Source organism: Lissotriton vulgaris, chromosome 11 (genome assembly GCF_964263255.1).
Source record: "Lissotriton vulgaris chromosome 11, aLisVul1.2, whole genome shotgun sequence".
In the NCBI taxonomy this organism is placed as follows: Eukaryota; Metazoa; Chordata; class Amphibia; order Caudata; family Salamandridae; genus Lissotriton; species Lissotriton vulgaris.
Window position 1 is genome coordinate 520069369 of NC_141699.1, and position 22200 is coordinate 520091568.

Sequence of the window (22200 nt, forward strand, 5' to 3'; positions counted from 1 at the left end):
ACTGTTAAAATGACCAAACTTATGGCAGTTTGTACACTTCTTACCAAGGGCATTACAGATTGGGCTATTACCAAGATGAGTTCTTAAACCGCACCTGAAACAAAATGTGTTAGTACGAGGCTGTTGAGGCTTGCTAAACTTATTTCTAACAGCTAAAGCATTAATAGATAAGTCATTTTGAACACAGTTAACAGGAACAGAATTTTCGGCAAGAATACTTTTTGAAGACACTATACTTCTTTCAATGCTTTTCGCCATATCAATGACCTCTGCCAACGTGGGATCCCTGCAACTTAAAATCTTTTCCTGAATCTTTTTATGGCAACAACCATAAACAAACTGGTCCCTGATGTAAATGTTAAATCAGTTCCAAAGTTGCACTCAGCTGACATGTTTCTTAAAATAGAAATGAAATCTTCAACGCTTTCCCCCATGTTTTGTTTTCTCTTTCTAAAATTATAACGTTCCAAAATAACGTTTGGTTGTACTAAAAATGTAATATTTAGTCTATGAACTGCATCCCTGTAGATATTCCATCCATCACCTCTGCCTGGAGGTGGAACAGCAGGAGGTAAGTTATCAAAAATTTCTCTTCCAGCTCTCCCCAAATGGCTGTAGGGAATAGCTAATTTCCTTTTAGCTGTGTATTCTTCAGCATCAATTGCTATTAAATAATTCTCTAAGCTTTTAAACCATATTTTCCAAGGTTCAACTGGTTTACCATTAACTGGTAAAAATGTATTTAAAATAATTACTTGTTGATTACTTTCCATGTTTAAGTAAGTTGTTATGGATGAAGTAAAATATATTAAATAACTTCAAAGTATATAAATAGAAGTTGAGCTCTTGAGGTTTTAAAATAATGAAATATCAGTCTTGGAAACAGAGTAACATTCCAAATGTGCTAATGAATTATAAAAATAATCATGAGAAATGTCAATAAAATGCACATACCATCTTCTTGAAGTTTCCTTTAAAGATTAACACTTGCACAAGGGTTTTATCATGGAAAAGGAAACAAGCGCGTAGTAATTCCATCACTAAATCAGGCTTGAATTGCTTCCGTTGCACGAAGACAGTGAAATTGATTTAATTGCCTGAAAAGCTTCCGTTGCGCGATGACATCACCGGAGATTTCTCTCGCGTGGTTAAGAAAGAGAGAGAGAGCTCCGTGTGAATCAGTGAATCGAAGAAAAATGCATAAAATGCTGAAGAACCCTCGTAGAAAATCGATTGAAAAAGCGGTGAGAAACAGGTGTTTCTTTCAATAATTAAGCAGAGTGGAACAAATGTATTCTTGGAATTATCGTTATGTGGATTAAATAACGAACCAAGAAAAATTGTGAAAATGCTGAAAATGGCGATTTTTTTTCAAATCCTTGTCGCCAAATGTAAAGTATGAAAATACATCCAAGAGGAAGGAATCTCAGACGAGGGTTATGATCCAAAAGAGGATTTAATCCAGTAAAGTTCAGCAAATCACGGGAGCGCCACCAGCTCACAGTAAGTATAACAGTTGAATCGCACAGATCGTAACAGTAGAGCAAAGGAAAGGTTAAACTGACATTACATCCTCGAGAGATGCACCTTCAAACATAAGCATGTTTGAAGGAACACACTCTCTCTCTCTCGAGGATGCGGTCTAATAGAACTAATGGGTTTAGAACCTATTACATAATACAAGCAGAATGTAACCAAAAAAGATAGAAGAAAGACAATACTTTACAGAAGGCTACATGAAAGAGAACCTCACCTGAGCATATGTTTGTCACACAGCGAGTACGCTGCACGTCTTGCTCAACTTCGGCGATGACCGGAAGTAAGGTTACGCCGTGAGACTGCCTTATCAAGCAGATTAGGCTTGAAGGCTGCACCGCTGACTGTGGTTCAACAATGAACCCTGAAGTTGCTGAATGTAAACAGTGCCCGAGATGCGCATACGCACACCAGGTACTGGCTGGCAGTGGGACCCTAAAAACGGGGGACCAGCAGTAAATCAGTGATCAAAAAGTGCGCACAGGTATGTGCGTGCAGTGACATGAATTGGACTGTATATATAATTACCCTAGTGGCTAGAACAGATAACGTGGTACGAGTATGGATCCGGATGTGGGTGTGGGGGACGGTATTCAGCTGCATATTAGCGCACATTAGTAGATAAAGGGGCATTGGGTGTTAGAAGGGATAAGCAATGTCTAAACAGTTCGGACAGGTATGTGTGAACCGATAAAATGAAGATATCTGGGTGAAGGGGAAGACAGAAAAGAGACAGGAATAAAGAATAGGTAGTGTGAAAGGAGTCAAATTAGCTGCTCCAGGTTCTGGTTATTGCAATTGAAATCACCCCCTGTATCGCTGCCAGGAGGGGACATAGCAATACACATGTTTGTACAGGTTATGTTTAGGAACATCTTGTGTACGTCAGAATACAAAGTATACATTATATCATATATTTTAGAGTGCACGGGCATCACCACATACTGCTATTATTGGGCAGGCATCATCAAGAACCTGTATGTGGTAACACAGGTGTGGGGTGGTGATCTTGCCCTAGATGGTTGATTGCTAAAGGCTGCGTCAAAAATCAAGCCCAAGGGTAATACAGCCAAGTGCTGGTAGCCACAGGTGACATAAATACACTACAGTAATGTCAGTCTCCCAAGAAATATTGTAGTTCCTGGTCTGTGCTAAGCCCGGACTCTACTGCTTTTAATCGCATTATCAAAGTTGCTTCAGTGCGATGCAATTGGAGTTCCCTATTCCCGCCTCTCGGGTTAGGCTGGATGTGTTCTATTCCAAAGAATGAAAACTGTTCATAGGTGCCTTGGGCTCTGCAACCTATGGCATGTGTTGCCATCAGATCTCTGACATCGCCCTGCTTCAGTGCCCGTGTGTGCTCACCTAATACGTTCTTTCAACATCCTAATGGTGCTCCCCATGTATTGCTTATGGCATTTGTGCACAATAATGTATATAACATAACGGGTCAAGCAGTTGATGTTCTGTTTGATCTTGTGTTCCCGCCCATCCGGCCCGTGGAATACTTCAATGTTGTGTGTAGCCCACCTGCATACCCACAGCTTCTTTATTTGTGGAAGCCAAGAGTGCGTTGCGTGAGCCAGTCACTTTCTTTGGTGATAGCGGGAACAGTGGGACTGAGGATAGTTCTTAGAGTTCTCCCTCTTCTGATGTAATCAAGGGCCTATGTGTGGTGAAAGCATCCAGAAATGTGTCAGCCTTTAGGATGTTCCAATGTTCGTGCATACTCTTTGTTAGTATGTTTGTCAGTTTGTTGTGATTCGTAATCAATCTCACTGGCTGTGTTGTTGGTTTCTTGATCTCTTTATCCCTGAGTGTCTCAGCTCCAAGTAAGTAAGTAAGTCATTTTAATTGGTTCAGACCTCAACTGAGATATACAAATGCAGATATTTTTTTTTTGGGTCTGACATGGCGCCTTTTTTGTGGATAGGAGAAATGATTGATCCTTTCCAGGAGTCAGGAATTCTCTCACTTTCTAGGATGTTATTATAAAGGGGGAAGAGTACTTTAACCCAGTAGATCGAATCCTGTTTAAATATGATTGGCGGAAGACCGTTGGGGCCTGGAGCTCCGTCTTTGCGTACTTTCTTGATTCTGCCCCCGAGCTGCTTAGTTGTGAAGACGATGGGAAAAACCGGTCCTTCAAATCTGGATTGTTGATGGTCCGTTTGGAGCTCCGGTAAGGCTTCCGCGGATTCGGCAGCTTCTGAGTTGAAGTGATTCAGTAGGAACTTTTCCCAGATGTCCTCAGTTCTATATGAGCTAATTCCTAGAGCAGATGGATTCTCTAGGATTCGAATGGTCTGCCAGAACCTGGCACTGTTGTTGTTTTTTGCATCATATGTCAGTTTAGCCCATGTTGATTCGTCCCTTTCTTTTTTGGCGAGCCAAATTATTTTCTTCTTGCGTGCTATAAGACTCCTTAATTGGGATTGGATGTTCTTAACTGGGCCGTGTGTACGAAGACTGCGCATTGCCCTGTTGAAGTTGGTTTTTAACTCCCTTAATTCGGCATCCTGGTGTCGTGAGATGTGGAGTATTTCGCTTTGTACCTGGTTGCGTGAGGCGACACCGGGATTTTTTGGTCTTACTAGTCCTTCTCTTGACTTGTTTTTTGCCATGGTTGGATTGTAACTGTCCATAAAGTTCTCCCATGCTTTTAAGTGGCTGGTGGTTAACTGCTTGCTTTCCCTCCATCTTTTTTTCGCGAAGGCCTGGAGTTTTTCTGGATCGCGGGTGTTACATTTGATTCTCCGTTGATTTCCTGTTATCATTAAATTTGTGACCTCCATTGGGTAAGTGGTTGCTGTTCCATGAGCATCAAGGGTAAACTCTTGGGGCTGATGGTCGCTGAGGTCCTGATTTCCGATCGTAAACCCTTTTATAAGGCCGAAAGTCGATAAAGACGTTAAAGTGTAGTCGATTGCAGTATTACATTGGGCAGTGTGGAAGGTGGCAGCCGGTGGGCGGTCTCCTACGAAACGCCCATTTAATGCAACCAAACACAAATTCGTCAGCTCGGTTAGAAGGCCCCTCGAGATTTTAGATGACTTGCCCCATCTGCAGGCGTCCTGGTTTGGGATGCCCCATGCTGCATGGCGTTCTTCTGCAGGACTGTCCAGGTCAATCCCTCCTGTAAGGAACATGTTAAAGTCCCCCGAGACAATAACATTTGAAGATGGTTCCGCAGTGATGAGATTTTTCAATTCAGTTACTAAGGTATTTACACCGTTTTTTTTATTATGAGGATGAATGTAGGAATTAACAATTGTTAAGACTTCTTTATTTCTGCGGCTTAAAATTTGAAACTGTATTGTTTTTATTCCATTTGTTGCGGTATTTATGCTTGGTAGCTCCTTCACTGAGTTTATCAATTTAATTGAAGCATAGGTTATGAGCCCGCCTTTCAAATGTCCAAATTCTGAGTTTCTAGTCCCTGAGAGATGGTTTGAAGCCTTGTAAGTGAAAAGGCTCTTCCAGCCATGTTTCCTGTAATAGGATTATATCAAATTGCTGAAGATAAAATAATAATCCTTTATCGAACGTTTTTGCACCAAAGCCGTTTATGTTCCAGGAGCAAAATTTTAACATCGAGGAGTTTATTGTATTTTTTTCCATCTGTCAATGAGCCTCAGGTCTGCTATTTATTGTTCTCGAGATCCAAGACCAGTCGATTGAAAGTTCCGTTCCTCTTTCGTCCCGACCCATCGGAGCGATTGCTCTGCGGTTTTGTGTAACCTCAACGGAGGAACTTCGTGCTCCTTTGAGCACGGAACTACAGGGACCGGGATCGGCATTGTTTTTTGTCTTGTCGACTTTAGATTCATGACCCTGTCCAAGAAGGGGTTCTGGATATCCCACTTCGTGATGAGCGTATAATCGAATCCCCCAAGCTTGCATTTGGGGCTTCTCCTTAAGAATTTTCGCTGTTATTTCTTGGTTGACCCAGATAGTTTTGGTTACTTCCTGATCCGAGAGGTTTTTGAAGGTTTCAAATTGAACGGATACTAAGTCTTGCGATCGAATCCCTGTCAGATTACTAATGGCGGTTAATATTCGAAGAATGTTCCCTCTGTTGAGGGTGTCGCCCGACCTTTAGATTTGTATTCAGGGATGAAGAGTATTGACTGGGTAGGTGCCCGTCGTTGGCTATTTGTGGAGGTGACGAGGAGCGAGAGTGCTTTTGGGTTCTCTAGGGAGCAGAATGACTGTATTGCAGGGCCATCTCTGTTTCCTGAATCGACACTTAGCCCTTTGTTCCACCACTCTGAATTGTTCGTGGTTGGGCCAGCTGGGGTTCCCTTGTTGCTGTTTCCATTATTAATTTAGGCTTTACCAGACCTCCTAACTTGTCGGTAGTCGTTGAGGCTATGTCTGAGGCAGTGGAAAATTCACCTTTAGTTGGTGAAGACAGGTTTTTTACTGCCAGATCTGCAGTGTTAGAGATCATGGATTGTTTCAGTTCCATTAAATGTGTAGTTCCTGCGTTATCTTGAACTGTTGAATCCGATGATGAGATGGTAGTAACATTGGGCTGACGAGTTGGTGGGTAGCTCCGTGCTCTTTGATCTAGTTTCGGTTCACTCTGAACTTCATTTTCTGCATACAACGTTGACATGTGCACAAGCCATTTGTAAATACTACACAAAGTGTTAGGACCCAAGGGTTTAGAATATTGTCCCACAAAAATGTCTGCAGTTTTAAGTGTCTTTCTGCCGATAAACAGTTTTAATCTTGAATCTTGAGGGGTAATTACTGAATATTACAATAGCACAGGTGATTTTACCTTATGTTCCGTGTAGGGATCGATTCTAGATGATCCTGCAGTTTTGGATTTTTGGGATATTGAGTTGGCACTGTTTGCGTGTGGGGACCAAATATTAATGTGGCTGGTGGATTCTCCTATGGCGGGGTAGTATTTAATCTGGGCGTAAACATAGAGTATTTAGAGCTCTGTGTAATTTGATTAGGGACCATGTATTGGTGGACGCGTGTCATACGATCAAAGCACAAGATCATGGCAACACCTTCTATTCGGCCCCCCCACATGACACATACTCGGTCAGATAATTTTTTGATTGTGTCAGGGCTGTCAAATGAAAGAAATTCTCTGGGTCATGTCTGATCATAATCTGCTTGTTATTGAGACTCCCCTTGTTTTCTGAGGTAGAACTGTACAGAATTAGTAATTCAGGTGAGGTCTGTTCAATGAGGCGGGCTATGCATATGACCACCTAGATTCCTGAATTTCTCAAATTTAATAGAGGAGTCCCCCAATCGGGGTAGTCTGGGATGCTTTTAAAGCTGGTTCAAGCGGTGAAATGCTTATTTTTAGTTTGTCACCGGAAAGACAGAATCAGCTCACGAGGGAACAATATACTGAGCTTGGGGAGGCCGAGGTCCAACTTTTTACTGCTGTTTCAGCTGGTGTTGATCCTGAAAGTATTCATCATAAGCTTGCTTTAATAAAAGCTGTTATTATTGCTATCTCTGCAAAGAGAGTAGCAGAAAAATATCTGGCTCAGAGAGGTGAGTGCTACGACAATAACAAGCGGGTTGGACAACTTCTGACGGTATGGAATTGGCACAAGGTAATCCAAGAGCAGATTGCTAAATTTAGGGATTCATCAGGGGGCTTGTATTACTGACCCTGAGGGTATTTGGAAGGTGTTACAAGTATACTATGAAAGGCTTAATTGGGCCATGGGGTGACAAGAGGAGGTAAGCATATTGAATTACCTGTATTCAATCCCAGTTGATAGGATCGGCCCCAAAGAACGGGACCTGTTAGCTGCATCTATCACTGGAGAATAAATTCAGTTGGCTCTTAAAAATCCGTCAACTGGGAAAACTGTTGGGGTCTACAAAATCCTATTATAATTCTAAAAGGCCTTTTTCTCCCTCTTAGCCTGTGTGTTGGGTGGGATGTTTCCACAAGTACAAAAGGGGAAACAGGCTCCTGACTCTTAGTCTGTCCTTAATATTGTCTTTTTTTTTTTACAAAGGGCAAGCGCCAGCAAGAACCTGGGTGTTATAGACCATTCACTTTAAATAACAGTGACACCAAATTATATTCTAAAATTCTCACCATGCAGCTAAACCAGATTATATGCAGAATGGTCTCCTCTAAACATCATGGTGTTATCCCTAGTAGGGGTACAACCAACCATATTTGCTGAATCATCAGTTTCTGGGGATCCCATGGCATTATTTCTATTAGTTGATGTGAAAGCATTTGACAGGGTATCCTGGGATTACGTATGGACAGGTATGGGATAGTTTGGAATTGGAACTAGTTATATCAAGGCAGTCCAAATAGCTTACAACAACCCTGTGGCTTACCTTCAGATTATGGGGGGACAGTCGGCTCAAATACAATTTGGGAGAGGTACAAGGCAGGTGTGCCCCCGCTCCCCCCTATTATTCACTTTATACATAGACCCTCTTATCTAGAAGCTTGAATCTAGTACACTAATTAGACCCATGCAATTCCATGGCACAATTCAAGGCACTGTGCACGGTTTTTAAGGCGCTGAATGGCACTGGCCTGGAGTTTCTGACTAAGTGCTTTGAATAGTATGTTCCGGGCAGAGAGCTGCGGTCCACAGATGGAGGGCTGGTAGTCGTGCCCCGAATAAAGAAGGCCAGTTGGGGTGGCAAGAGTTTCTCCTCTGGTGCGGCGATGTCCTGAAACAATCTGCCAGTACATCTGAGGAAGGCCTCAGAGCTTCTTTCTTTTAGAAAGGGGCTGAAGACTTGGTTATTCACAGTTTAGATACCCCGCTTACAGTGAGACAGTGTGTAGCGTCAGGACACCCATGGGTAGAAGTGCACTTTATAAGCTTCGCTAACATAACATAACATGGCTGGAATACCAAGGTGCTTGTTTATGCTGATGATAGCAGTAGTGACACCTGACCCTGATAAAGCATTGAGGGAAATTGAAAAAGAGACCCTCGTTTAAACAAAATTGTCTGGCTATTCCCTAAACCGGAATCAAATTCAGTTGTCGTCAATAGTCGGATACAATCAGTTATTGTCAAGAACAAAGCATACCTGGGTTTTAATATAGCTGCAGACAGTAGAATCCAATCTTGCCTTGGTTATTCAAAAAGCAAAAAAGTATCTGTGGAAGATTAAATTAAATTAAATTTCGCGGTACTTATATAGCGCACGGCTACCCCTAACGGGGTGTCCCGGCGCTTTTGCATTGGGAACCCGTCCTGGCCTTTCCCTGTGAGACAGCCCCTACAGGGCATCCCCAAGGTGAAAGCCAGGCATCCCGCCGCGGGGGGCCGTTGTGGAGATTAAGCAAGCTAATGCCCAGAGTTGCAGAGTGAGAACCCATGACTAGATCAGGCACCGAAGCGAGAATTATCGAGTCCGTGGACATTTGAGCTCAAGACCCTGCCGCGACGGGAATTGAACCCTGGTCCCGGGTCTGACCTCAGCTTCTGGGTCTGCCTGCTCTACACCGTGAGCCACACTTCTCCACTGAGCCACACTTCTCCACAGTAATTTGCATTTGTCAATTGTTGGTCGTTGTAACGTGGCAAACATTTTATTTTCATCGAAGGTCCTGTTCTTTTTTAGGTCGATTCATCTCAAGTTCGAAAAACTTTGGTTTAAAACAATGGACGATATGGTGTGCAGATTTATCTGGCCATATGCTAAAACCAGAAGGGCATTCAAATAAATGACATTTCCCAGGGATAGAGCGGGATGGGCCGTCCCAAGTTTTAAACTATATCAGTGGGCCATTGCGCTGTAATACATGCTCTTCCTTATAGGTCGGTATATTGAAGGATGCTGTGCCGGAGGAAACATCCCCCATATATGAGTTTTTACTTGGAGAAGATGCCAGGAGTTTTTTTCTCAGGTTTATCAAACCCACTTACTATAAAAGGGTACAGTTCAAGACCCTGGGTGCCGTATTAAAGATTTGGGCCATGTTGAGGAAAAAAGCAGGGCAAGGTAGATTTCAATTTCTATACCTCATTACACAGGAATCCTGCACCTCCTTATATTTTCCCGGGCCCCTTTGTGCTCAGATGGTAGGGACGCGGGCTAACGCCCTTAGTGGATTTCTTTGTTTGAAGGAGAATTGTTTCATTTGAGGGATTATGTACTGATTTTGATATCAACCAAAATTATGTTGTTAAGTATCTACAGCTCTGTGATTTCTTTGTTTAAAAAATTTAGAGGTCCAATGGGGTTTTCCAAAGTTACTTTGATCAAGTGGCTGGTGGGAAGAATGGGGTGTACAATCAGTCAGAGCTATGGTTTTCTGAGCTCTTTCTTGCATGACAACCTGGAGAAGCATAGCAGTAAATGGCAGAAAAGGCTCAATTGTGCTCAGACTGTGTTTTTTTATGAGTCTTTGGAAATAGGCTGAAATCTGTTGTGTTCAGCAGGCTTGCAGTGACAACACTATAAAACAATCTTTGGCCTGTATTATACATCAGCAAAAACTGCTAAATGGGAGGTTTCTGTGGGTACTCACTGCCCTCATTGTCAAATTTCGATCTGATTCATATGTTCAGTACATGCTCGGCTCTATTACAACTAAAGTGTGAAATCACCAAATTAATGGGTAATATGCAGAAGCTTTATGTTACTCTGACCCCACATTTGATGTTGTTAGGCTTACATTCTTGCAGGGATTCTGCTCTGGAACAGAACTATGCTTGGAACCATAGAACATCGGTATGTAGGGACTGAGTCATCATGCCACCTCAATATCTAGGAGTCCGACTAGCTATAGTCCCTCACTTGCCCTCCTAACCTTACCTGAGAAACAGGTAAATTGGCAGCCCACAACACAACACTCTCGACCCTCTCAGGGATTGTGGTAACAGGACACACCATTTCGCTCTCATTAGTTTAGTTTTGAACCAGAGCGGGAGCCAATGGATCCTGAACTGTGTCAAACTGGTTTATGCAAAAGGGCACCAAGTGTGTGCTTTAACGTAGTCCGGTGGTGCTCAGAAATGCTTCCACTCTACCTTATTCTAAAGGAGAGGTGGTCACACTTTTCCTTCACAGGAAAGCCTTTGTTCAGCTTCCCCTGCCCGAGCAAAGCTCATCAGCACGGGCAGAGCACTATCTAGATTCAACAGCAGCGCAGACTTGCAGGCAGACTCTGTAAGGCTACAAAGGTAGGTATTGGGTGTTCTCTAAGTAGCCTCCCGGTACATGGTATTATGCAACTAAAACTTGAATCAGTGTTGTTACATGATTCCAACATGTTTGACACGAAACATGACTAGGTTTGGGCAGCCGTTATGTTGATGGACATCTCAACTTACCAGTGTCCACTACATACCTTATAATGGCTGCCTCACACTTACAAAGCCCAGAGAATGATGGAGTCCAGGGGTTGTAGGGGTACCTCTGCTTGTGCAGGGGTACCCACACACTTAGAACCATGCACCCTGCCCTTGGACTGAAAGGCCTACCAAAGGATTGACTTAGAGGTTAAAAGTGCAGTGACTGGTATATAATGGAAACCTTATATCTAAAGTGAAAGGTGCATGCACCATTTCATGCAGATTGCAATGGAAGCTCTGTAGACACAGTTTGCATGGGCTTCCATGGGTCACATACATGCTGCAACAATGGAGACCCATGCCCCGGGTACCTAAGTACCATACACTAGGGACAAATGCTAATTGTGGAGGGTGTGCAAAGTACTTACCAGTGAATTTGGAGGAGAGAGCACTGCAACTGGAATCCCAGTGAATTACAGTCATAGCACATTGACACCAGGCAAAATGTGGGGGTATCTATTAAGTGGACTTATGGATTACGTACTTTTTTGTGTATCGTGTGTATTTTATACTAAGTGGAGTCAGACTTGGACCCAATGTTTTGTAATGTAGAAATATGAAAGCTGGTCTTTTTTGCCCTAAATTGTGCCATTTTTGTGTTTTCTCTTAACATAATTTTTTCTCCAAATGTAAGCAATGTTAATTGACGTACCTCAAAGGTACTTGAATATGGCAATTGTGAATATCAGGATCTCAATGTTTTGGTTTAATGCCTTACCCACATGTTGTATACAGTCTTATTTGAACTTTAGCTCACTATTATGATTTTGGAGTAATGTATTTGATATAATGAATGTATTTGTTAAAATGTTAACACTTGTATGCTATAGCTATGTCTATTTTGTAATGACACGTTTTTGTATTTAACTTTATCCTTCTCTTGTAATTGACTGGAGGAAAATCTCTGCAATCATTTTTTTTTTAAAAGATTAAAAAAATTAACATTGGTAGTTAGTCGCCACTATAAAACAAACAAACACACACATTAAATGATGTAATCAGTGATGTCACCAGTGACGTCAACTTATCTCATTTCAGATGTCATCAGTGATGTTATAGAACATGTCATGAGTGATGTAATTTGTGAGATCATCAGCAGTGCTCTAACTATAACGTGTGGATATCTTAGTTTTTTTTTGTTCATAGCGTTAATGTTGTCAATGACAAATTCACCTAACTAGAATGCCACTTTAACCTTTGGCTTTTTGAGTGAACATATGTATGTATGTATGTATGTATGTGTATGTAAACATGTAGGTATGTATGTATATATATATACATACATACCAAGCACGCATCAATGTATTCAAATTTATTAGAAAAATTAAACTACAAAAATATTTTTTGTTACATCCGGAAAATCCGAATACTCTCGCTAATGTGCCAGTGACACCACCAGATCAGGAGTCATTACAGGTTAAGAACTTGCAAGGTCTTCAAACTTTGATTTCTTTAGCCAATGAAGAAAGTTCACAAACTAATCCTACAGTCAGTCAAGTCATTACTGTGAATCAATCACCAACTACTTCTTTTCGGGGCAAATCCACATTCCTGCCCTTGATGCCTAAAGACGCGCTGGATGTTTTCAGTGACAGGATTATCACAGAACTTAAGACATTAAACAAATCGGTGCTTGGAAAGAAAAAACAATGTGATTTTAACAATGTGCAATATACGAAACTTGTTAAAAAATTCAGGATAACAACCAGGTGATAGTGAAGAGTGCGGATAAAAGGGGGGGAACACAGTATTGTGGGCTAAAACTGATTATGTATTAGAGGCAGCCCGCCAACTAGGTGACCCCCTATGCTATACTAAAACTACTAAGTTTGTGATGCTCAATAGCCATGAGAAAACCAGGAAAGATATTAATCTCTGGTATAGACGAGGCTTACTCACCAAGGAGGAAACAAAATTCCTTAATGTAGCACATCCCATCACACCCCTTTTCTATCTTTTACCTAAGATCCATAAATGCACCGTTCCTGTTCCAGGCCGTCCTATCATTTCTGCCGAAGGCAGTATGAATGAAAATATTTCAAAATATGTGGATTTTTTCTTACAGCCCCATATGATTTCTCTTCCCTATTTTCTTAAAGATACCACTGATTTTTTGGTTAAGATTAGTCAAATTACTTGGTGTCCTGAGTTTTGTTTCCTGGTGATGGATATTGAGGCACTTTACACCAGCATTAACCATCTACAGGGTTTGGAAGCTGTCCAATATTTCTTAGACTCACGTGAGGCTGCCATGAGAGATCACAACCTCATGTTACTTGACATGATACGTATTTGCCTCTATAACAACTACTTCCAATTTGACAAGGATTTTTACCATCAGGAACGCGGAGTGGCCATGGGTTCATGCTTCTCCCCCAGCTATTCATGTCTTCATGTTGGCTGGTGGGAGAGGCATGTTCTGGGGGTTACCCATGGGCATTTGCTTCCACACCTTGTTCATTATTGGAGGTTTATCGACAATATTTTTATCGTCTGGAAGGGCTCTCATGAACAAGCAGCTCTGTTTGTGAATGACATCAATACTAACAACAGGAACTTAAAATTCACTGCTAATATTACATCAGACTCTGCAGAATTTCTAGATGTCCAGGTATATATTGATCATAACACCATTCAGACAAAACTTCATAGGAAAAGCACTGCGGGCAATTCCATCTTGCATGCCCGCAGTGCCCACCCCCCACATACCATCAATAGCATACCTCTGGGAGAATTAATTCGCATTAAACGTATTTGCAGTAGTCCAGACACTACCAATCAGTGTTTGTTGGAATCTAGGGAAAGATTCCTCAGGCGATGTTACAATCGAGTTATTTTAGATCGGGCTCTTGCTAAGGCCCTAGCTCGTCCTCGTGAGGAACTTCTTACTCCAAAAATCAAAATTATCCTTGATTCTGCCACTATGGGCTCAATTCGCTTTATCACCACCTACTGTTCCCAGATATCAAAGTTAAGTAAGATCCTCAGATCAGAGTGGCCGATAGTCTTAACAGATGTGATCCTAGGTCCATTTTTTGCCCAAATTGCCGGCCATCACCTTTAGGAGGGCTCCTTCTATGAAAGACTCTTTAGATAGAACCCAACCTGAGCTCCCGCCCAAAACCACCTGGCTCAACAAGCCGGGTTTTTATAGGTGTACTTCATGCCGTGCCTGTACCTTTGCTGTCAATGGTACACACTACACATCTGCCTTCAATGAGAGACCTATTCCAATAAAAGAACATCTCACATGTCGCAGTGACTATGTAGTTTATCAACTTACCTGCACATGTTCACTCTCCTACAATGGAAGTACTAAATTGCAAGCAAACCAACGGATATTGCAACACATCCGAGCCATAGTAAATTCTGATATGAATTATCCAGTGGCTCGCCACTTCAAAGCAGTTCACGATAAAAAACTGAAAGATCTGAAATATACTTTATTGTGTTCTGTAGCTAATCCGGGCAGGGGTGGTGACCGTGAAAAATTGTTGCGTCAAAGAGAAGCGTTTTTCATTCTATTGCTCGACACCAGATCTCCTAACGGGTTAAATGCTTTTGATGAGTTACATCATTTTCTGTAATGTGTGTGTATTTTCTTAACCATTATTTGACAGTTATTTCCCTTATGCTTTATTTTCAATATATCTGCTTATGACATGTTCACATGTGTTTGATGAGCACTTGCTGGTGTTCAGTGGTATTTACAATTTTCGTCTACAGGTTTTCAAAGGAGTTTCCTATCGCCTAATTGTATTCCATGTATCTAACATCTGAATATGAGGTCTTTTTAAGCACTTGCACTTTAGCATTCAAGCACTTTGAGACATAGGTTTACACTTCTTCTATTCAGGCCTGCATATATGGTTTTTTAACCACATCTTGCTCTTACAATATATATTTTTTCCAGGTTATACTTTTTTATGTAATTATAAGAGAGGAAATAAGGAATACATATGTTGTGGTTACGTTCCATATTTCATCGGATGATGATGTTATTGTAAACAACTTTTTTACTCAAATGGATTTGACTTGTATATGATTGTTTGCATTTCTACATCTGGCCTTTCTATTATACTCGAGCACTATGCTTCAACTGTGTCTCTTTGTTTACACACTTTAAAGTATTTGAGCTCTTATTGTAAATATTGTGTTACATTGCTGCTTGTTTGCGTTGTTGTGTGAACCATGCGTCCTGTTTCTTTAGGCGCTTAGGCTTTTAATCACCATTTATTGCACCGCCTACTCCTGACGCGTCATGTGACCAAGCTCTGTCCGCGGAGCGAAACGCGTCAGGGAGGGCACTTGCTCTGACACTTTTGCAAAATAAATATGCACTGCTGGCCCTTGGATTAGTGTGATGGCTTTTCTGATGATTTAACATCTGATATTCAATTGAGTCATGGAGAGGAGGTCTGCGCCTGCTTAAACCGCTGCAAGAAGCGGTTGGGATCCTTTCTTTCATATATATATATATATATATATATATATATATATATATATATATATATATATATATATATATATCTTGCTGTTGACCTCCAAATCCTGCTCAGAACGGACACGGTCACTAATTGAAGTGCCCAGGTATTAGGTTTATTGTGGATTGACCGCCATTACGCCATTGCGCGTTTCGGCCGCCCACGGCTTTCATCACAACATATGCATACATATGTTACCTATTGGTGGTCATCAGTAAGTAGTTATAGTTGGGACCTAGTTTCCATAGGAAAAGTGTTTTTGTAGCACCGGTTGATGAATCTTCAGGAAATGTTCCCCAAAAAGTATGCCATTGGTTCTTATTAGCATGGAAAGTTACAGGGTGCTCCATCAAGCGGGGGCTGAGAAAAAGGGGCTATAAAAAAAAGTGGGTTTCCCATAAGTTATCTCAAGTAACGATAACTCTTGCCCTAAGGTAAATATAACTTGCGCCCTCTCCATGTACTGCTAATTACCTCTGTCATTACATTACTCATGACATTGTCTATGACATTGATAATATCACTATAACATTTGCAGTACAATTATTGATGAGAAAACTGCATTCATTTCTAATGGAAAGTGTTGGTGTACAAGTGGTTGGCCTTGTGTTGTGCAAGTCACTAGAAAAGTGTAATATACTACAAAAGAGCAGTATGTGAATACTGAAAAGTAGTTACCTCAATCAAAAGTGTGATTTTACTTGAAAGAATCAGTTACCTTTGTAAATCAAGACCAAGTTTGTGGGGTTTTTCTTATTATTATCGTTCTCCTGCAAACGTTTCAGCAATTGGTCAGATAACACTCCAATTGGTTCCTTATTTGCACTAAGGGAAACTGGAGACTCTGACTGAGGTACATGGCAAACCCTTTAATCGGAGAAAGCAAATGGGTACTTTTAATGACTGCAAAAACATACTGTTGCCATCCAACTACTTCCTTAGTATTTCTTAATTCTGTGTCTGTTGCCTTCTTTCTAGAAACCTTTTGGCCAAGAATTACACTGAAACACATTATTTGCCTGATGGTCAGCAAGTAACAACATCACCACTGACTTTGGTACTGTATGAATTAATTGTTTTGACTTAAGTACCTTGTAGCTATGCTGAGATTTTCAGTGCCATTCACTTAACACAATTCTGAATGGGCTCTTCCGGTTCATATATTAAATTATGTCATACTCTTAAACTTTTTCTTGGAAATGCAAGAAAGAGCTCTGTAATGTAATAATGATTTTACTATTGTGTGTTTTTCATAAGAGAAGTCATTGACTTGTTACTCAGGAATATCAGAATTCTACACAGGAAGCCTTCCTTTTCTGAAGGTCTAGTGAGCAGTGAATTTAGTGTAGTGAAATGAAGGTGTACCCAGTAGGTACGTTGTTCAGAGAGTTCAAAGAATGGTTAAATGGATGAAGCATTTGTTGAAACTTTGAGTTGTCCTGGTTCCACACCCTGAAGTTCCATAATTGTAAAAAAAACCATGATAGTGACAATTCTACCAACCAGTGAAGTGCACAACAAAAGTGCCCCAAAAAGAGTAATATTTAATGTGCACTTTACGAATACCAGTTATTCAATAATCCCAGTAGTAGAAACGAAAAGCACATAGATTTTTTTTTTTTTTTTTTTTTTTCACAACCAAGTTTATTGAGCAAAAGAATGACAAGCATGAGGCACCTTCCCACACCAAGGTCACCACATCAAGATCAATGCATGGATCACCAACACAAGAAATACTTAAGCAAGCATCAATGAAGCTCAGTTTTAAAATCCCAACTACCCATCCCAATCCCAACTACACCCCCACCCGTACCCACTATCCCCCCCCCCCCTTCCACACATGTACAGAGGCAATACAGAGAAGGTTCATATAAGAGAAGCAAGCATGAAGCAACCTGGGATGTGCCTTTAGGGCCAGAGACAGCGCTGCGATCAAATGTCCTCCTCCGGTTCCGCCGGGGGTTCCAAGGATAGGCCACGGTAGTCAGCCCACCGCTTCCAGATCCTGAAGTGCTTGCGTGGGCAGCCCCGCGCCTCAAAAATCGGTTTCTCAAGACCCATAAAATAGTCCAGTCCCGCCTTCCATGCCGACAGGGGGGGGGCCCTCACAGATTTCCAGGCCCGAGCCAAGTCGCGCTTAGCCACCACCAGGCCCAGAAGCAATAGGTGACGTTTATAGATGTTGCCCCCAACCCCGTCCATGACGTGCAGCAGGCCCAGCCGGTGGGTACGGGGAAGATCCCAGCCCAGGACCTCAGCCAGGCAATTCCATACACCCCTCCAGAAGCCAGCCAGGCGACCACATGACCATACTGTGTGCAACAAGGTGCCAGGCACTTCACCACATCGCAGGCACTCCGATGACTCAATCAAACCAGCCCTCCACAGTCGTTCACGTGTGTAATAGGCACGATGTAGATACTTGAATTGTATGAGACGGAGCCGAACCGCGATAGCGGTGCCACGAGGAGACTCCAGGGCCTCTCTCCAGTCGTCCTCGTCCAGAGTGCCTACGTCCACCTCCCAGGCTTCCCGGAGGGAGCTGAGAGTAGACGAGCAGTGAATAACCAGAGTCTGGTAGATCCTGGAAACCTTCTTGTCTCCCAGGTCGCCCATAAAGACTTTCGCCTCAATTGGGCTAAACTCCGGGAGGGAGTCAAGGCCGGCAATGCTTGGGGCGAGGGCATGTCGCAGCTGTAAGTAACGGAAAAACTGGGACTGAGGCATTTGGAATTCCACTCGGAGGTCTGCAAAGGACTTGAGGGTTGCGCCGGACACGACGTGGCCCAGTTGAGTAATCCCAATAGTCTCCCAACCCTCGAACCCAGCCAGAGTCGCCAGCTCTGGAAGCAGACCGTTGTGCCACAGCGGCGTTTCCGCCGTCAACTTGCCCCACCATCCCATGCGGCGCAAGGACTGCCGCCACACTGCAAAGACCACCCTTGTCACCGATGGCAACCCACGGCGTATACGCGCCGAGTATAGAACGGTGTGGAGTGTATGGTCACCCATAAGATGCCTTTCCAGGGCATATGCCGGATCACTCCTATCCCCATACCACCAATCGTTAAGAACAAGCAGATGCGATGCTTGGTAGTAGGAGAGGAGATCAGACGTGGCCAAGCCACCACAGTAGGTGGACAGAAAACATGTCTTTAGGGCCACCCTGGCTGCTCCGCCCTCCCACAGGAAGCGGCCCAGCACAGAGTTCACCTGGCGAAACCACTCCATGCCTATAGGGTGCGGGAAATGTTGGAGTTGGTACAGCAGTCTCGGCAGCGCCACCATCTTAAAGATGGCCGACCTCCCAAAGATCGTAAGCGGCATCCTGGACCACGTTTTAACATCCGTCTGGACCCGTTCCCACACCGGTAGGACACTACGCGTCCAAGCCACGGCCCGCGAAGTCGAGAGGAAAACACCCAAGTATTTCAGGCCGTCCGTCGCCACTCGTAGATCAGCAGCCCAATCTTCGGCCACCACTCCGCCATGCAAAACCCACAGGGTCGACTTAGATAGGTTAAGGGTAAGCCCGGAGACTTCGCCAAACCCCCGCATGATCTCCAGGATTCGGGGGCCAGAGCGCCGCAGATCCGTAAGGAACAGGAGGACATCGTCCGCGTAGAGTGCAATTCTATCTGTAAGAGTATCGTTCCAGACAAAGCCACGCAGCTGGGCATCTAGCCGCACCCGCGCCGCGAGGGGCTCCATGGCCAGGGCAAATAGGTATGGGGACAACGGGCAACCCTGGCGCGTACCGCGGCCGATTGGGAAGCGTCCTGAGACCGCGCCTGCCACCCGGACCGACGCCGTGACATTGGTATACAGGAGGCGGATATAGGACAGAAAGACCGGCCCGAGGTTTAGGCGGGCCAATAAGGTGAAGAGATACGCCCAGCTCACCGAGTCAAAGGCCCGGTCCATGTCCGCAAGGAGAAGTGCGGCCTGTTCATCCCTAGCACTCATGGCGTCGATCGCTGCCTGCGCCCGCCGGATATTGTGTCGGGTGGCCCGGCACGGCATGAACCCGGCCTGGTCGGGGTGGACCAGGTCGGCTATGAGGGGCAGAAGGCGGTTCGCCAGGGCTTTCGCCAAGATCTTGGCCTCGATGTTGAGGAGGGAGATAGGCCTGTACGAATCATGACGGTCAGGCGCCCTACCAGGCTTCAAAAAGACCACAATCTCAGCATGACGCCAGTCAGGTGGCAGCTCGCCCCTAGACCGCGCTGCCTCTAGCGCATTGCGAAAGTGGGGTCCCAGCTGGACGTGGAATTTTTTATAAAATTCGGCAGGGTAGCCACTAGGGCCGGGCGCCTTCCCAGTGTTCAGTTGGCCAAGGGCCTCCCCTAGCTCCTCGGACGTAAGTGGGACCTCTAGGGCCGTCCTGGTCTCCTCCGGGACTGCCTGCGGGAGTAAAGCATCCAAGTACGGGGCAATCCCGCTCTCCCTCAGTGGATCGCGAGGGGCATATTGTGCCTCGTAGTCACATAGATTTTTAAATGTTTCAGTAGACACCAGCATTTTCACAAAAACAGATGATCTAATAGAGACTTCTAGCCACAGATTCTTTGCCGTAGAATATTCCTCAGTTTTCAGACTGTATCTGGAAAATAATGAGCAGTATCTCGACATGGCATTAGGTATATAGGCTCTGTCTCAGTACACTGACATCAGCTGTTTTCTTTGAATGCCCTCAACACAGATCCAGAGAGATTCAACTCTCTCCACTTTCTGGAGAACTTTTTTCAACATTTTGTCAACCTATTTTGAGACATTGTCTTCCAGTGTTTAGGGATGGCCTAAAAACATCTGTAGGGTTTAAACCTAGTAGTTCCTGCCACAAACAGATGTCTGTGACAGACCCCAATCTTGTTTGTATCTGGTGCCTAGAGATTGGCAATGACTCCAAGGCCAGAGGTGACTGCTTCTCCATGAACCCCAAGGTGCTGCAGGAGCAATCCCCGAAGCTCCTGATCGCCTGATGCCAGTCAACTCCGTGACATGTCAGGTAGTGGTCATGTGGAAGGTCACGTCGCTAAGCCGTTCATAGACTTATTATTGCGTAAGTCCCACAAAAGATTGAAGAACTCCAAGAAGTCTAAATGCACTTCAGCTATACCACGCCTGTCCAAGTCAACGGATGAGGTGCAGGAACGACATCACCACTCTAGGCCCCACTTCCACGCATCAGCTGCAGAACCTGCCTTTGGGTCACCTACGCACCTCTCCAAATTTCCAGCAGCAGCCCCATCCCAGCTATTTGAAATTCGTGATGCCAGGCACCTCAGTTTTGGGAAGGCTGACTCTGGAGAGCCTTTCGGGCCCCACTGGTTCAGCAAGTGCCGCCACTGGGTTTCTGCTGGCCATGTGCCTTCCACACTAGTAGGTGAATCAGAGTAAATGATGGGCGTAAGGAGCACTCCCTTTTATTCAAGTTATTTCTTTCTATATCCAATGGTGCTCCGATTTGTCAGGGTAGTCAATCCTGTGGTATGAATCCAAGTTATGATGGGTTGTTGGGCCCACCAAATCGGGCACTGTGCACTTGGCGCTCCGCGCTTTAATTATACTTCACACACTTTTTGAAATTAGTTGCTTACTTTATTCTTGTTCTACTTTTTTAGTTTGTTTCAATTACTCATGTATTATTACCATTTTTCATAATACAAGCGTATTCATCAATTCATCAAATTTACAAACATCATATGTACATCAGTATTCAGGCTTCAATTATATTTCCACATTAAGCTATATGTACAAATTTAACACGTAAGCCCAATGCATTTCGGCGCCGCGGTGGTGCCTTCATCAGGGGCGTGTCTGGAAATCAAACATATGAAATGGTATCAGAATCTTAATTGCATGGAGTTCATGGGGTATTTGTAGCTAAACTCTACTGAAATGTCGTACCTGGTGTGTGAAACAATTTATATACGTCTCATTCGCTGGGTTCAGTGTTCGTCACTGTAAATGATAATGAATAATCTGTGTTGATTATGAGATACTCGCTGAAAAGAGAAATTAATTTTGGTGAAGACAAGGTAAGGGTCCCATGACCTAGGTTGTTAGAGCAATCAACATGCTAAACAGGGCAGAATTTCACCCTGACATATATTAATTTCTCTTTTCAGCGAGTACAAAACGATTTATACAGGTATGTTCCAATTAGTTTCCCTGAGATATAGTTTAAAACTCTTATGCAGCCATTATCTCATAATCAACACAGATTATTCATTATCATTTACAGTGACGAACACTGAACCCAGCGAATGAGACGTATATAAATTGTTTCACACACCAGGTACGACATTTCAGTAGAGTTTAGCTACAAATACCCCATGAACTCCATGCAATTAAGATTCTGATACCATTTCATATGTTTGATTTCCAGACACGCCCCTGATGAAGGCACCATCGCGGCGCCGAAATGCATTGGGCTTACGTGTTAAATTTGTACATATAGCTTAATGTGGAAATATAATTGAAGCCTGAATACTGATGTACATATGATGTTTGTAAAATTGATGAATTGATGAATACGCTTGTATTATGAAAAATGGTAATAATACATGAGTAATTGAAACAAACTAAAAAAGTAGAACAAGAATAAAGTAAGCAACTAATTTCAAAAAGTGTGTGAAGTATAATTAAAGCGCGGAGCGCCAAGTGCACAGTGCCCGATTTGGTGGGCCCAACAACCCATCATAACTTGGTTCCACACTAGTAGGCCACCTCGATCCAGTGCTGGTTCCAGACAGGCTGTGGTCCTGAGGTTGCAACCTTTCTTTAGCTAGTTTCAGTTGAAGTTACCAGCAACGCTGATGCCCCATGGCAACAATAACCCCATA

General features: G+C 43.3%; 1 protein-coding gene across 1 annotated transcript in view; it reads left to right on the forward strand.

The window, feature by feature from the left end:
- Window positions 1-22200, forward strand: part of LOC147683099 (zinc metalloproteinase-disintegrin-like VLAIP-B) — a 4305256-nt gene that overhangs the window by 277522 nt on the left and 4005534 nt on the right. The window contains exon 5 of the mRNA XM_086942498.1: window positions 16331-16409. Coding sequence (XP_086798624.1) covers window positions 16331-16409 — 79 coding nt within the window. The remainder of the gene's footprint in view (window positions 1-16330; window positions 16410-22200) is intronic.